Here is a 16,897-nt window from a genome sequence, read left to right as displayed (position 1 = left end):
ATTCCACACTTTCTTCATCCATTCTTTCATTGAAGGACATCTAGGTTGTTTCCAGGTTCTGGCTATTACCAATAATGCTGCTATGAACATAGTTGAACAAATGCTTTTGTCATATGATAGGGCATCTCTTGGGTATATTCCCAAGAGTGGTATTGCTGGGTCCAGGGGTAGGTTGATTCCGAATTTCCTGAGAAACTGCCACACTGATTTCCAAAGTGGTTGCACAAGTTTGCATTCCCACCAGAAATGGATGAGGGTATAAAAAGGGAAGGTTTTAACTCTGACATAGTAAAACTATATTCAATAAGTACATTAACTGTATACAAATATATATGGTAAAAAAAAATCAGATTAACTACTGTTCAGTCCATTTGCCTTTGGTAAATTCAGAGAAAATACTGCATTATCTATCCTAGCTTGATGAGTCCAAAATGTTGTACCTAATTCATTTTCTATCCTAACTTATATTACCAACCCAGAACTATCTTTTATGTCTCTCAAACTTATACATTTTGCACCTTTTTGTGAGTTTCTTTTCTGAATTTGGTAATAAGAAAAACTATAAATATCTAGTCTTCAACTCCATCAGAGACCTGAGAAAGATATAATATTACCTAAGTAAATGGGAAGTGTAAAGCAAACAACTTCCAAAACTAAAAAATGACAGAAATATCTGGCTGCCTGGACAGTCACCCATCTACAAAGTTGGGGCATCCATATTTAGCCTACAGACCTACAACAACTGACAGACCTTTCTGTGAAGCAGGAATTTTGAAGGACTGTCCTGACTTGTCTTAGCAAAGTTACGCATTTGTTTCTTTTGTGTCCTGCTTGTCCAACCTGGACAACACATTGTCTGCAGTTGAAGCAAGGAAAATGTCTTGCCCCATAGTTAACTTTTGCCACGAAAAAAGTAAATTCCATATGGAATTTCTTTTGTGTCTGTCATCTTCTCTGAAGTATATTCGTGCTTCCAGGAGCAGACAAGTCTCATTGTCATTAAAAAAGAACCTTATATTTTTTAAAACATCTTAAAAGCCATATTCTGTAGATTTTTGAAGTATTTGAAGATGGCTTGTCTATCTAAAATATGTTTGACCTTGAAAACATACCTAAAATGACTACAAGTTTGATTGTGACTAACTACTAACATGCAATTCTTTATTATCCTAAATAGTTTGTAATAATAACTTTCAAGGTCTAGAAATTTACTTTACATTCTTAAATGAGCTGCAAAGGAAAATGAAATTGTATATTTAATGAATGAAACCCTATACAATTTGCCCCTGGGAGGAGGTTATTTTCTGTTTGGTGAATGCAAGTGAACTTGGTCAACTTGGATACTCTGCGTGTAGCTTTATTTGAGTCCTCTCTTTGTCCTCTTGTTGGAGCTATTGCCAGCTGCATGTCTAGTTTTGGGTGCAAATAGAATCAGCAAGCCATACTTCTTGTCCCTTCCTCCCCAGTACTTCCATTTGTTTCTGTAGCAGCAGTGTACACCAGCTCTCCTGTATATTGCCTTTTTGCTGAAAAATGTATGTTGAATAAAATTTTCTATAGAAATTATAAAAAAATATATGCACAGTAAGTTCTAACAAAAATAACCTTAAATTTGTATCAATATACAAAAATATCTTAGAATAGAAGCATATACAGTATAACAAAAATACCTCAAATTTGTATCATTATACAAAAAAATACCAATTTAAAATATTTAAGACTAGTAGTTAAACTACTTTGGATTTAAAAGTAGATTCAAAAATCTGTCCCTTTATCCTATCATTTCTGTATCCCCTTTGTTCTTTTCAGAATGCAGTCCCTGAATCTGTTGTTCTTTGTTCAGCTTTTTTCCTGACCATTCCCAATAACAACTTGTAACAACCCCCACCCAAATGATAACAAATATCCATAACCCACTGAATGACCAAAAACCACCCACCCCACCTCTTGGGAATGTGGGTGTTGTGTTCTTAAAATTACTTCCTGCTGTCTGGGGGTGTCAGCATCTCTAGGGGAACCTGAGAAAATTGAAATAACAATCAAGTCCTAAGAGAGCTAGCTGTATCATTTGTTATCATTCCCTGTGTAATGGGAAAGTGTGGGACTTATCTGAAGTCCTGGCTGGAGTAGTGCATAAGGCTGGACCACATCAGCTAGCCACCTTGAAATTGTCCTACGCAGTTTGTGTTACTTCTTTCAGGTAGTGGAATTTGGTTATACAAAGAACAAGTAGGACATTTCCTTATAATTTCTTTGACTTGTTGTCAAGTGATAGAAAAATGTTTTTGTAAACCCTTGCTATTGAAATGATGTTTCTTATGAAATTCTAAGGCTTCTAGCATATTTCCTACCAATAGCTGATAAATTTCATCATTACTTTGTGCTAGAGGGCCTGTTAGGCCCATGTGGAATCTGATATGTATTATATAGAAGAGACAATTTCTATTTCTGATTTCTTGTAATTGAATAAATAACAAAGTTAATTCTGCATCATCTGGAATAAGTTCAACAGTTTCAATATATAAAACAACTCTTTCTGCATATGGAGAGTAAGTAACTATATGAGGAGGTTTTGAAAATCTAATAATACCCTGAGAAGAGCATAAAATTCTGGCTTTTGAACAGATTCATAAAGACTCTGAACCATTTTGCTTTAATTTGCAGTCTTTTTAAATCATTCACTATAATAAACCATCCTTTGGGTAATAGAGAAGGCAAGGGAAGTCCAGACTGTAAAGAACCCATTGACTGAATCACCTTAATAATAGCTCTTAAGTCTGTTACTGTAGAGGGAGCGGCGGGGCTGCGTCCCCGGCACCCGGCCGCCTGCATAGCTAGCTTATGCCCCGAAATAATTACACGGAAACTGTATTCTTTTAAACACTGCCTGGCCCATTAGTTTCAGTTTCTTATTGGCTATCTCTTACATATTTATCTAACCCTTTTCTAATAATCTGTGTAGCCCACGAGGTGGCTTACCAGGAAAGATCTTAACCTGCGTCTGTCTGGAGTGGGAGAATCATGGCAACTCCTCGACTAAGCTTCTTTCTCCCAGCATTCTGTTCTGTTTACTCCACCCATCTAAGGGTTGGCCTATCAAGGGGCCTCGGCAGTTTCTTTATTATTAAGAAATCACTCCCACATCATTTCCCCTTTTTCTGTTTAAAGGCTTTAACTTTAACATAGTAAAATTACATATAACAAAGCAGTTATCAAGTAAGAGTTACAGTTACAATATTTATTATCTACTTAATCTTTTATCATAACTAAGGAAAACTACAACTATAACTAACCATTCTTCAATTCCATCAAAGACTGCAGAAGGATATAATATTACCTAAGCAAACAAGAAATCCAAAGCTCTAGAAACAACAGAGACATCTCGCTGCCTGGACAGTCACCCAAAGTTCTTTTGTACCGTTGGGGCATTTATCTTTGGCCTACAGGCCCATAGTTTCCAGCAGACAGTTCCATGAAGCAGGAAATTCCAAAGACAGTTCAGTCACTTTCTGCTGTGTCCTGCAGAATGTCTCGCAGACTCTTTCATTGATCAGGAACCCTGAAAGATCATCTCACCTTTAGGCAAGTTCAGCAGTCCTCTCTCTGAGGGTTCTCTGTGTTCAGTTTATGCAACAGTCCAGGCAAGAGCAGTTTCTTGCCCAAATGCCTATCCAACTCCATAAGATTCCTCTTCGATGCCCATCTTCCTCTCGAAGTAGCTGGTGCTGCCAGGAGCAGACATGTCTCATTGTCATGAAAAGTCCTAAGTTATTAAAACATTTAAATGCCATATTCTGCAGTCTTTGAAAGATATGAAGAATGCCTATTTAATTGAAATATATCTCTATATATCTAGAAAATCTAACTCGACTACAAGCTTTACTATTATCAATGATTATCCATTAACAACCTATATTTCCTAATTATACATTACATTTTAAATGAACTACACAATCACAATACCTTAATCAATATCAGAAATACATATACATATAACAAAATTGACCTTAAAATCCATACCAATGCAAATTATTCATATCTATATCATATCCCCCTTTAAATGTAAAAGAACCTTTATAAACAATATTTTGGGAACATGGGCGCAGTTTTAGTCGGTAGAGCATGGGACTCTTAATCCCAGGGTCGTGGGTTCGAGCCCCACGTTGGGCGCCACTCTGTTGAGGAAGCGGCGGGGCTGCGTCCCCGGCACCCGGCCGCCCGCATAGCTAGCTTATGCCCCGAAATAATTACACTGAAACTGTATTCTTTTAAACACTGCCTGGCCCATTAGTTTCAGTTTCTTATTGGCTATCTCTTACATATCTATCTAACCCATTTCTAATAATCTGTATAGCTCCACGAGCTGGCTTACCAGGAAAGATCTTAACCTGCGTCTGTCTGGAGTGGGAGAATCATGGCTACTCCTCGACTAAGCTTCTTTCTCCCAGCATTCTGTTCTGTTTACTCCACCCATCTAAGGGTTGGCCTATCAAGGGGCCTAGGCAGTTTCTTTATTAATAAGAAATCACTCCCACATCATGTTACTATTCTCCATTTTTCAGATTTCTTTTTAATGACAAATACAGGAAAATTATAAAAACTGTTTGATTCATTGATATTTTTGAGCCTTTAACTGCTCCTGAACCAGCTGTTCTAGTGCTTTTCATTTTTATGATGTCAAAAGTCATTATTCCAACTAACAGGTTCATCAATTAGCCATTTTAAAGGTAGGGTTACTGCTACCTCTGAAAGATCAGCAGCTATTGTGTACTGTTTATGTACAACCTGAATGATCGGTGACTATTTTTATACTACCTTTTAATATTTTTCTCAGAAATATATGTTAGCTTATCGTTTGTTTCTGAGATTGGAGTAATGTTAATCTGGATATTCCATTGCTGTCACAATTCACATCCCCATAAATTCATTGCTATGTTAGCTGCAGATGGCTTTAATTTTTCTCTCTGTCCTTCTAGCCCTATACATTTGACCCATCTTATACTTCGTTTTACTTGAGATAAAGTTCCCTGAAAGTTTAACAATGATCTCACTAAGAAGCCAATTTGGATGCCAAGACTTTGGTGCAATTATTGTTACATCTGCCCCTGTGTCTACTAAACCCTCAATTACGATGCCATTTATTTGTATTTTAACTTTGGTCTTTGATCATTTATAGAAGTTACCAAAATATTTACTTTATTGTTTCTTCTGATATTTTATCTTCTAAAACTCTTCTGTCATCCAGAACAGTATGGTTTTTCATAACAGGTATTAAGTCTTTTAATTGCTCTGTGGAGGAGTTTCCCCAATGCTGACAGGTAATGACTGAATCAAATTTGATATGGGGGCCTGCTAGAGGCCCCCTTTGGAATTTCCCAATGGCAAAGGATTACGTTGTCTGTGCCATGTTGATCTGCATTTGTTAGTCCAGTGTTAACCTTTGCCACACCATCTGCATATTCCAGAAGACTAGAGTCTTCTGTTTGGATTCTTTCTAGGAAAAAAAAAAAAAACATTGTTCCTAGGAATACCTTGTCTACAATCCCTTTTAAGATGGCCTGGTTTGCCATAATTAAAACATCTAACCTTTTGATTTTTCTTAAAATTCTTAGATGTCATTTCTATTATCTATGTATCATAAGCATAAGATTCAATACCAGCTGTATTTCTAATCCATTCATCTATGGGTGCTGATCTTTCTTTTAAAGGCCAGATCACCCTTTTATATTCTGAGTTATCATTTCCAAAAGCCAAAGATTCAATTATTATTCGTCTGATTTCTAAATCTGTTATCATCTATTTACAACTGAAGTCAATCTTTGTTAAAAGACAAAACAAAACAAAAAAACAGTGAAGTCTTCTTTTGGGCCTTGTATAATTTTAGTGAATGGCTCAGTCCTCATTTCTGATTATTCAATCTTATCCTAAGTATTTAGAGCTGCTGTATGGCATAGGGCCAAGGTGTCAACTATTCCTTTTAGGTCTAGGGCTCCATCTGGTGCAGACCCATGTAGGTCCTGTGCATGCTGCCTCAGTCTGTGTGTTTATTGTGTGTTGATCATGTTGATTGAGAGGGCATTGTTTTCTTGGTGTCTTCCATCCCCTATGGCTCCTACACTCTTTCTCCCTCCTCTTCCACAGGGTTTCCTGAGCCCTGAGAGGAAGGATTTGATAGATATATCCCATTTAGGGATGAGTTCAAAGATCTCTCATTCTTTGCAAAATGTTTGGCTGTGGGTCTCTGCATTTGTTCCAGAAACAGGAGGAAACTTCTCTGAATATGACAGCGCAGAATGTCATTAAAAGTCATTATAATGCTATTTTTTTTTAGAACAGTAATGTTTGCTTTTACCTTAGATCCCCCTGGCCTCAAATTCTTGGTCTCCCGGTGTCAAGTATTGTTTCCATCCCCTGGAGTGAGCCTTAAGTCACGTCAGATATTGGTTGGTTACTCCCACAAGCTCTGTGTCACCATTGCACTAGCATATTTGCAGTCAGGACACCATTGCAGATGAAAGGGCTTTTACATTTCTCCTTTGGCAGCCTGCAGAGTATCTTCCTATACCAAAGATACTAGCATGTAGGGGTGAAGGCCCTATGGAGGCACCAGCTCGACTTCTGCTGTTCATTGGGTTGTGTAGGTATTGTCTTCAGTCATGGGGCCTTGCTGTCAGTCTATAGAGAAAAAACTATGATCTTGGAACAGCCTGGGTTGAGGGTTCTCATGGGACCCCTTTAGGCAATAACTCAATTAGATGTAATCCAATCCTGGCACTAGAAGCTTTGTTTGGTAACAAGAGATGTCCAGTTGGGGCCTGTCCTCCCATTATTTGAGGATTTCATTTTGATAACCTTCATGTATGTATACATTTTAGGACGCTTCCATTGAATTAAGTTTTCATGCTACCCCTCAAATGGCCCTTAATTTTAGCTGTCTTTCCTCATATTCCCTCCTTCCTCCCATTACCCCTTTCCACTTGATCCTCCCATTACAGCCATCCCCCCCCCCCCCCGCAGCCCATAGCTATTCTATTTCCCTTTCCTAAGGAGATCTATCTGTAACCTCTACTTCCTTACTCTATACCTTACTTCTGTTGTTCTGTGGATTTAGTTGCTTATTGTGGACTTAGTAGCTAACATCTACATAAAAGCAAATACATACCATTTCTGACTTTCTGGATCTGAGTTTCCTCACTCAAGATGGTATTTTCTAATTCCTTCTGTTTATCTGAAAATTTCATTTTTAATGGCTGAAAGTAATACTCCTTTATGTGAATGTACCACAATTTCTTAATCCATTCATCTGTTGAGGGACATCTAGGTTGTTTCCAGTTTATGAATAGAGCAACAATGAACATGGTTGAGCAAGTGTCCTCATGATATATCCTTTGGGTATATGCCTTGAGTAGTACAGCTGAATCTTGAGGTAAATATATTCCCAGGTTTTTGAGGAACTGCTGTACTGATTTCCATAGTGTCTGTTCAAGCTTGCACTCCCACCAGCAATGGAGGAGTGTTCCCCTACTTCACATCCTTGTTAACATGAGCTGTCACTTGTGTTATTGATCTTAGCCATTTTGACAGGTTTAAGATGTAATCACAATCAATTCCCTGAGGGCTATAGATGTTGAATATTATTTGAACATTATTTGAAGTGTTTCTGAGCTATTTTGAGGTTACTCTTTTGAGAATTATATTTAGATTTGTACCCCATTTTTTATCGAGTTATTTTCTTGATGTTTAGTTTTTTGAGTTCTTTATATATTTTGGATAGTAGCTATCAATGGTATGTGTAGTTGGTAAAAAATCTTTTTCCATTTTATAGGCTGCTGCTTTGTCTAAATTGATGTTAGGAAGTAGTGTCTTGCGATTTTATTGGGTTTTCCATTACTTTCTGTATAACACTGATTTTATGTCTACTAATATTTTGATGAGAATTTATTTCTCTTTTATTTTTAATTCTTCTCTCCTTCACTACATCCTGATCAGTTTCTCCTCCCTCCACTTCTCCCAGTTTTCCTCTACCTCCTCTCTCCCCCAAACCCACACCTCCCCCTCCATTTCTCTTCAGAAAAGAGCAGGTTCAACATAACAAAATTCTATGCTTATGGGCTTAACAACATCCAGTACTTAGCAGTTATCTGTTGTCTACATGCTCAGTTATTCTGTCTTGTTTTATAGGTAAGACTGGAAACAGTAAATTTTTGGAAACAATCTTATTAATATTCAACATCATTAGTACTCTCTTGTAGTATAAAAAGGTAATTGCAGTTTCTTATTTGAAGCTCATGTAGCTGCTTCTGCTGGAAACCTCCTGTTTTTTGCCAGTTTCTTTCCCTATAACTTCATCTCTGAAAACTATGGAACATTGGACCTTACTACCAAGGTGGCTGCCTGTCTGAGCGCAAATGTTGCATTGGCACTGGGGATTAATCTTTTAATCAAGTTGGAAATAAAAGGTGAGTATTGGTATTTACTGATTTAATTCTTAGGAAACTGGGTACACAGGAAATAAGAAGGTAGGAAAATGTTATATTTTCCCCAAATTTGTTTATTATATAGGTGGTTATGTAAAATATGAGAAATCTAAAGCTCCCACACCCAGAAGTAAAGCTATTGGCAGTTAATAGGCAAAGGGAAAATATCAGTTTTCTTCAGCACTATAGCCCATGATAAGTTGCCCAAGCTTGATGGTGTCCTACATACATGCATGTATGGACAGCACTAATTGGATTCAAGGGTTATAAAAGAAAAGGCTTATGGTTCTTCCTATAAAATTGAGAAAGGGATAGGGAGGAAGTCAGGATGAGTGAGTTAGAGTGAGGCACAAGGGGTAAATATATCCTAAATGTATGTATTTGTGTATGAAATTACCAATGAACAAAAGTTTTTAAAGAAAAGAAAAATCTAAAGTTCAAATTGTCCCGTCTCCTTTTTCTGTGAACTTACACTGTCAAATAAATCTTTTAAGAACTTTTATTATTTTTATTCTCTAAAAAAAAAAAACTTGAACTTTTCTCCATTCAAGGATGTACTTTTATTATTTTTGTAACATTGTTTAGTATTGCATCATAATAAGTTGAATCAACCACTTCCTTTTCCATATGTGTTTAGGTGGCTTATGGTTCTTCCTGTTATCCACAGCAATTTATGTGTATGTTAATCTGAAAAAAAATTCCTAATTGCAAAAATGCTAACATATATGAGGCAAGGAGATAATGACTATATCCCAATTACTTTGGAGGCTGAGCTGGAACTTGAGTCCAAGAGTTTGAGACCATCCTGTACAACATTGCAAGACTATAGATTATTTTTTTAAATGTCTAGCCTATAAAAGTACTGTCTTATAAAGTACTTATATCTTAAATTTTATTTGTATTACAGTGACTATCAAACAGATAACTCTAATTATAACATACTGATTTTTTAGAGTTTTTAATATCAATGTCACAGAATTTTATAACTTGATACTAGTTTTGGGTTTTTGTTGTTGGTTTGGGTTTTGTTTTGTTTGACATAGAATCTCACTATTTAGCCCTGGCTGGCCTAGAACTTACAATGTAAACTAGGCTGGTCTCAAACTCATAGAAATCTACTTCACTATGCTTCCATAATGTTGGGATTAAAGGTGAGAACCACATTCCACGAACTGTTAATGTGTTAGTATTGTATATCTTGCTAATCTCTAGTCATTCAGGTTACTTTAAATCTGAATTTTAGGATCAATTTCATTATGTTCTATGAAAACTATTGTCAGGTATAGTGATGTTTCATTTGTATTTTAATAAATAAAGCTTGCCTGAAGATTGGAGTGTAAAACACTGGTCAGCCTTATAGACCAGGCAATGGTGACACATACCTTTAATTCCAGTAGCCACACTAGTTGCCATAGAAACATAGAAACTGGGTAGTAGTGGCGCAAGCTTTAAATCCCAGCCCTAAAGAGGAATATAAAACGTAAGGAGACTGCTCTGACACACAGTCTCATTCTGAGCTTCCTGGAGGCAGGATCGCCATTTAGTACTGAGGTAGAGGTAAGAGCTGACTGTTTTGCTTTTCTGACCTTCAGGTTGAACCCCAGTATCTGTCTCTGGGTTTTTATTAATGGTGCTACAATCAGGACTTAGTGAAATTTTTGTTCTATTTGCCAGTAATGTAAAAATAAGAATGCTTAATTTTCTCATCTGTGAATAAAGACTTCCCAATAAGAAGACTATCAGAGGAATGTGCATGTTGTTTCTTTGTAGATACTTCTACTTCTGTGATTCTTATTTTGCAGGAAGTATTAACAACCCACATTATTTCGTCTGGGTGTCATATTTCCATTGGTTTATTGTGGAAGAGCACAACCTTTTAGTTTCCAAATCACTTGTTTATATCAGATTTATCAATTTTACATTAGTTATTGTCTCTTTTCTCTCTACTTTGTTTGAGGCAGGAGGACTTTTTAGCTTACAGGAAGTTTTCTGTGGTGTATATTTAGACTCCTGTTTTTTTGTGATTTCTAGTTTATTGTTTATTACCTCTCAAAATGGATTAAGTTTTGATAATCATTTTGATTCCACAGAATATTTTTCGCATATTACCACCCTTTTTTTAAAGAAAATACATTGTTCATGGAAGTTTTGAGGAGGGAAAGAGGCCGGAGTTAAAGAACAGATTAACTTAATGAGGTGTTATCCTTTTTAACTCTTGCCTTTTGAAGCAGGGTTCTTTGCAAACCTAATTCCTTTCCGGTTATAGAGGCAGGAAAGAAAAAGCATTTTTTTCCCTTTTGGTAACTTCCTTTTGGCCCTTCCATCCATGCTAAGCTAAACTCCTTGTTTTTGTCTCACGATTGGTAGGCAGTCCATCTTCAGTGCCGTTGGATATATTTTACACATTTAGACATTCTTTTTTTTTTTTGGTGCCAATTTAAATATTTTTATTAGACATTCCATTTTCCACCTGTTTTATTATAGACATTGCATTTTCCACTTAGGATACAGTGCTTATAAAGTGCAATGCTTACTTCACTCTGTGCACACGTTCCATGTTCAAGTATTGAGAATGCCCAGTAAATTTATTGTAGCAGTTTGAATTTGAAACTGCCATGTAACTTGCTAAATTTGGGTCCTTCAAATGTTTCCCTGTGGAACAATGCTACACCTCTACTTGGATTGACTTAATCCACCTCTTCAATGGTGGGCCCTGAAGAAGCACCACCAGATGGAGGAGCTCCTCCACCAGGGAAGCCGCCAGGCATTCCTCCAGGCATCCCACCAGCAGTCTGGTACAGCTTGGTAATGATCGGGTTGCAGACTTTCTCCAGTTCCTTCTGCTGGTGTTCAGATTCTTCCTTCTCTGCAGTCTGGTTCTTATCCAGCCAACTGATGATCTCGTTGCACTTGTCTAGGATCTTCTGTTTGTCCTCATCATTGATCTTTCCTTGAAGTTTCTCATCGTCAACTGTTGCTTTCATGTTGAAAGCGTAAGACTCCAGGGAATTCTTGGAGGAAACCTTATCTCTCTGCTTTTCATCTTCAGCTTTGTATTTCTCAGCTTCCTGGACCATGCGCTCAATATCCTCCTTGCTCAAGCGGCCCTTGTCATTGGTGATGGTGATCTTGTTCTCCTTGCCTGTGCTCTTATCTACAGCAGAAACATTGAGGATGCCATTGGCATCGATGTCAAAAGTGACTTCAATCTGGGGAACACCACGGGGTGCTGGAGGGATGCCTGTAAGTTCAAACTTTCCAAGCAGGTTGTTATCCTTGGTCATGGCTCGTTCACCTTCATACACCTGAATGAGCACACCCGGCTGGTTATCAGAGTAGGTGGTGAAAGTCTGAGTCTGCTTGGTAGGGATGGTGGTATTGCGCTTGATGAGGACAGTCATGACTCCACCAGCAGTTTCAATACCAAGGGAAAGAGGAGTGACATCCAAGAGCAGCAAATCCTGAACATTCTCAGACTTGTCTCCAGATAGAATGGCTGCCTGGACAGCTGCACCATAAGCAACAGCTTCGTCAGGGTTGATGCTCTTGTTCAGCTCTTTTCCATTGAAGAAGTCCTGCAGAAGCTTCTGAATCTTGGGGATTCTGGTAGAACCACCCACCAGGACAATATCATGGATCTGAGACTTGTCTAGTTTGGCATCTCGAAGAGCCTTTTCTACAGGGTCCAGAGTGCCCCGGAACAGGTCAGCATTTAATTCTTCAAATCGAGCACGGGTAATGGAGGTATAGAAGTCGATTCCCTCATAGAGAGAATCAATCTCAATACTGGCCTGGGTGCTGGAGGAGAGGGTGCGCTTCGCCCGTTCACAGGCAGTACGCAGACGCCTGACAGCTCTCTTGTTCTCACTGATGTCCTTCTTGTGCTTTCGTTTAAACTCAGCAATGAAATGGTTGACCATTCTGTTGTCAAAGTCTTCTCCACCCAAGTGGGTGTCTCCAGCTGTTGATTTGACTTCAAAAATTCCATCCTCAATTGTGAGGATGGACACATCAAAAGTACCACCTCCCAAGTCAAAGATCAGCACGTTCCTTTCAGCTCCAACCTTCTTATCTAGCCCATAGGCAATAGCAGCAGCAGTCGGCTCATTGATAATTCGAAGGACATTGAGGCCAGCAATAGTTCCAGCATCTTTTGTTGCCTGCCGCTGAGAATCATTGAAGTAGGCTGGCACTGTGACCACAGCATTGGTAACCGTCTTCCCCAGATAAGCTTCTGCAATCTCCTTCATCTTAGTCAGAACCATAGAGGACACCTCCTCTGGGTAGAAGCTTTTTGTTTCTCCTTTGTACTCTACTTGGACCTTGGGCCTGCCTGCATCGTTCACCACCATGAAGGGCCAGTGCTTCATGTCAGACTGTACAACGGCATCATCAAACCTTCGTCCGATCAGACGTTTGGCATCAAAAACTGTGTTGGTGGGGTTCATCGCAACCTGATTCTTCGCAGCATCCCCAATCAATCGTTCCGTGTCAGTAAAAGCCACATAGCTTGGTGTGGTTCGGTTACCCTGGTCATTGGCAATAATCTCCACCTTCCCGTGCTGGAAGACTCCCACACACGAGTAGGTGGTGCCAAGATCAATACCGACTGCAGGTCCCTTAGACATGGTTGCTCGCGTGTAGGCCCGGCTGTGCTGGCGAGGACACCGCACTGATTTCCCCCAAAGCTGGCGCCGCGTTCAATCTAGACATTCTTATTCTTGTTTCTGTGGTAAATTAGCTTGAGGGGAAAGTAACAAGATAGAGTCTCTTAAATCTATTTTTTCTTTGCTGTTCTTTTTCTTTGTTTCTTTCACTTATTCATTTCATTTTAATCATTCCTAATTGTTCTTAAAGGTTTTGAAGAAAAAAGGGAGGGGGGATGCATCCATTATTTTCTGTAGTAACACAATTGCTAAGAGTTACCAACAGATAGGTAATCCATAGTACAAAATACCAAGTCACAAAGATTTCATCCATGCCCAGTGTCTCCTTTTCATTTCAGAGATTGGTGTTAAATGGCGTAACCTTTGGACACCAGCCAGTCTTGAGGATAACCTCCTCTTTGGTTATATGTTTGGAATGCTTTTGCTTGATGCTTTGTTATACAGCCTTGTTACCTGGTATGTAGAAACTGTGTTTCCTGGGCAGTATGGTGTACCTCAACCATGGTACTTTTTCCTTATGGTAAGTTTTTTTTCTGTTTTTCTTTTACTGAAAATAATTATTTTCATGCAATATAGTCTGATTATGGTTTCCCCTCCTTCAACTTTCTGAGATCCTCCTACCTCCCTTTATGGTAAATTTTAATGCTGCTGTTAAATCCTTACAAGGTTATGGTCCTTGTAAACCTATTTCATAAATGGTGTAATCAAATTAAAAAGTCAAATTCAGATCAACCTAATCTATACACCAATAGTATTGACACATTATCCATTCCCCTGTATGTAGTTGCATAACATGTGTGGACAAAACACAGAAACTTTTCCAACTGTAAGCGCCATGACCTCTCTGTAATCAGACTGTGTAGTCCCTTAGATTAGAAGGTAGGGAAACAAAGGAAACCCACTCCAAATTAATGTGTGATTTTTTTCAGATTCTAGGAAAGAGAAAACTAAATAATTCCTGTATCTTAGTTTCACCACTTGGTCCCTTTCATGGGGCTGACCATTATTTGCGTAGCGTAGAAAAGTGCTTACTTCTTTTCCTTCATACTTCCTTATAATGACTGGGTAATCCACAGTGAAGATACTCTGGCCAAGTGTCATGGCTCCACGTTCACGTTCCAAAAATCACTTCTGTTTTTCTACCTTGAAAACTACTCTCTAACAGTTTTTGCATAAATACTGGAGATTAAAATTGTAGATAATTTGACTAAAAAATGTCATGTTTTATGACTAAAAAATACATTGCAGTTTTGTTCTTCATGTAGAGTATACAGAGTCAAACTGTTTCCTAGTTCTTAGAAGTCTTCACTTTTTTAGTGAAATACATATGACATAAAATTACCAATTTTTAAATAAAGTCTCTAATACTTGGTATATTTACAGTGTACAGTAACAATTAGATAAAAATCAATTCATCTGAGTTCAATTCCCAGCAACCACATGGTGGCTCCAAACCATCTGTAATGAGATCTGGCGCCTTCCTCTGGCGTGTGGGTATACATGGAGGCAGAAAGTTGTATACATAATAAATAAGTAAATCTTTAAAAAAAAAAGAAAAGAAAAACTAAGAACTTTTGAGTGTTAAAGAATATAATGAGTAAAAGGACAATTTATAGAATGGGAGAGAATATTTGCAAATCATATATGAAAGAAGGGTTTAGGGTATCAGATACATAAAAAAAGCAAACAACAATTACCGAATGGGCACAGAACCTGAATTTATGTCTTTAAACAAGATATACAAAAACCAATAGGCACATAAATATCATACCTATGATTAGTTATCAAGAAATTCAATTATGTGTCACATAAAACCTATGAGGATAACTACTATAAAAAGGAGTAGCAGTGAAGGAATAGAACCTTAGTACTTAATGTGGGGGGGGGCAACAAAAATATATGCTCAGATAGTTTCCAAAACCTTAAACATAGAAGTACCATAAGAACTAGTAGTTACATCACTAGCTACATACTCAAAATAATTAAAAATAGTCATATTCACCGTAGATAAGAGATAAAACTATATGTCCTCCAGTGAGATATGGAATATTATACAGCCATACAACAGGATGAGTAAATAAACAATTATTGTATGTTGATCTTGCCCATTTTGTCTCTCTGTTTGCTAGTTCTGGTTGTTTGTAGGTTTATGGATGTGTGGGACTGTGCCCTCCTTAAATACAGTTTCACCTCTTCTGTTCCCATTACTTGTGGTTTTGTTTTACTAGCTCACTGCTTTAGCTGCCCCTTGTCCTACAAAGGTGATGAGTGTTAAAGGTGAAAGCAGACATCTTCTGTGTCTTGTTCATGCTTTAAGAGACAGTTTTCAATCTTTCCTCATTGAGTATTGTTATTTGTAAGTTTGGGAGAGTTTCACAAAAACACTTTTCTGTTTCTAAATTCCTAAGTATTTTTATCATGCACAAACTAAAATGATCCTATAATATAATTTTCTTTTATCCTATTAATGTGATACTGCATTGATTGATTATAGTATCTGGAACCATCTCTGAAATACATTTCACTTTGTAATGACATATGATCATGTTAATATACTAGGAGATTCGGTTTGTTGGTATTGAATTGAAGATTTTTGCATCCATATTATAAGATCTATAGTTTTCTTCTTTGTCTTTGTCTGGTTTGGCGTCCAGATGATACTGATTTCTCAATGAGTTAGGGGTATTCCCTTATGTTTTTGGAAGAGTTGAATAAAAACTGATAATTTTTTGTTTAAATGTTTGAGAAATTTTCCTAATGAAGCTATCTAGTATAGGCTTTATAGGAATGTTACTGATCACTGATTCACTTTGTTATGGGTGTATTCAGAGTTCAGTTTCTTTTTTTTTCTACTTAAGATTTTTTTATTATATTTTTATTATATATGTTTCAACCATGTTTTTTTTTCCTTTCCAAACTCCTCCCAGACACTCCCCGTCTCCCTGCCCACCCATCCAACTTTATGTTTTCTCCCCCTTTCACAAAACAGTTTTTGTTGTTGTTAGTTACATTTTGTTTGTTCATTAATAAAATTGCATAATACACGCTCTTTTTTACCCCATCCAAGTGTGCAGTAAAGATAAACAATAAACCCTGGATAGCACAGACTTATTTGTTTGGCCTGATTTAAACCTTTAGAAACGCAAATTGATACAAAAATTTTTTAATGCTTATTTTGGTAATGATCTTTTATCTTTTTCTGTAGCGCTCATACTGGTTTGGCAAACCAAAAATTAGAAAGACTGCAGAAGAGACGAAGTGCTTACCCACAAAACATAACTGCTTTGAGGCTGAACCTACCAACTTGGTGGCAGGTATACAGATCAAATGTTTGCACAAGGTATTGTTTCAAATACTTCTGCAGGAACCAAAAACTGCTTGTGTCCATTGAGATTGTTTATCTTTGGCTACTCCGGAAAGAGAGATGCTTTAATTGATTTATTTGCATCATAATAAATATAGATTGTTTATCTTTGGCTACTCTGAAAAAAGAGATGTTTTAATTGATTTATTTGCATCATAATAAATATAATTGTCCCCTAAGAACCAGAGCTTGGTTGGAGCTGTGTTTAATAAATCATATAAGTATAGATATATGTTTACAATGTTGTGTTATTTGCTCCGTCTTTATGCTTTACTTTCATTCTTAAATCTGAAACAATCTTTATTTCGTCTTCATTTTCTAAGTGTTTTCATTGAATATCAAATTTTATATTATAGATGTTGCCATACTATTGTTCCGAAATTTATTTT

At 37.3% G+C, this 16,897-nt stretch overlaps 2 protein-coding genes across 2 annotated transcripts in view; one reads left to right on the top strand and one right to left on the bottom strand.

Moving 5' to 3' along the window:
- Positions 1–16,897, top strand: part of LOC126502276 (phospholipid-transporting ATPase ABCA3-like) — a 114,815-nt gene that overhangs the window by 23,437 nt on the left and 74,481 nt on the right. Inside the window, exons 8-10 of the mRNA XM_050143146.1 lie at positions 8,286–8,459; positions 13,483–13,664; positions 16,350–16,484. Coding sequence (XP_049999103.1) covers positions 8,286–8,459; positions 13,483–13,664; positions 16,350–16,484 — 491 coding nt within the window. The remainder of the gene's footprint in view (positions 1–8,285; positions 8,460–13,482; positions 13,665–16,349; positions 16,485–16,897) is intronic.
- LOC126502327 (heat shock cognate 71 kDa protein-like) lies at positions 10,891–13,176 on the bottom strand. Its single transcript, XM_050143230.1, has one exon. The coding sequence runs from the start codon at positions 13,103–13,105 to the stop codon at positions 11,165–11,167; it is 1,941 nt and encodes a 646-aa protein (XP_049999187.1). The 5' UTR covers positions 13,106–13,176; the 3' UTR covers positions 10,891–11,164.

This window comes from Alexandromys fortis, unplaced genomic scaffold (assembly GCF_014885135.2).
Source record: "Alexandromys fortis isolate MF-2015 unplaced genomic scaffold, M_Fortis_MF-2015_v1.1 scaffold_45, whole genome shotgun sequence".
Lineage (NCBI taxonomy): Eukaryota > Metazoa > Chordata > Mammalia > Rodentia > Cricetidae > Alexandromys > Alexandromys fortis.
Note: the sequence above shows the minus strand (reverse complement) of the source record. Positions and strands in the feature narration are given on the sequence as shown.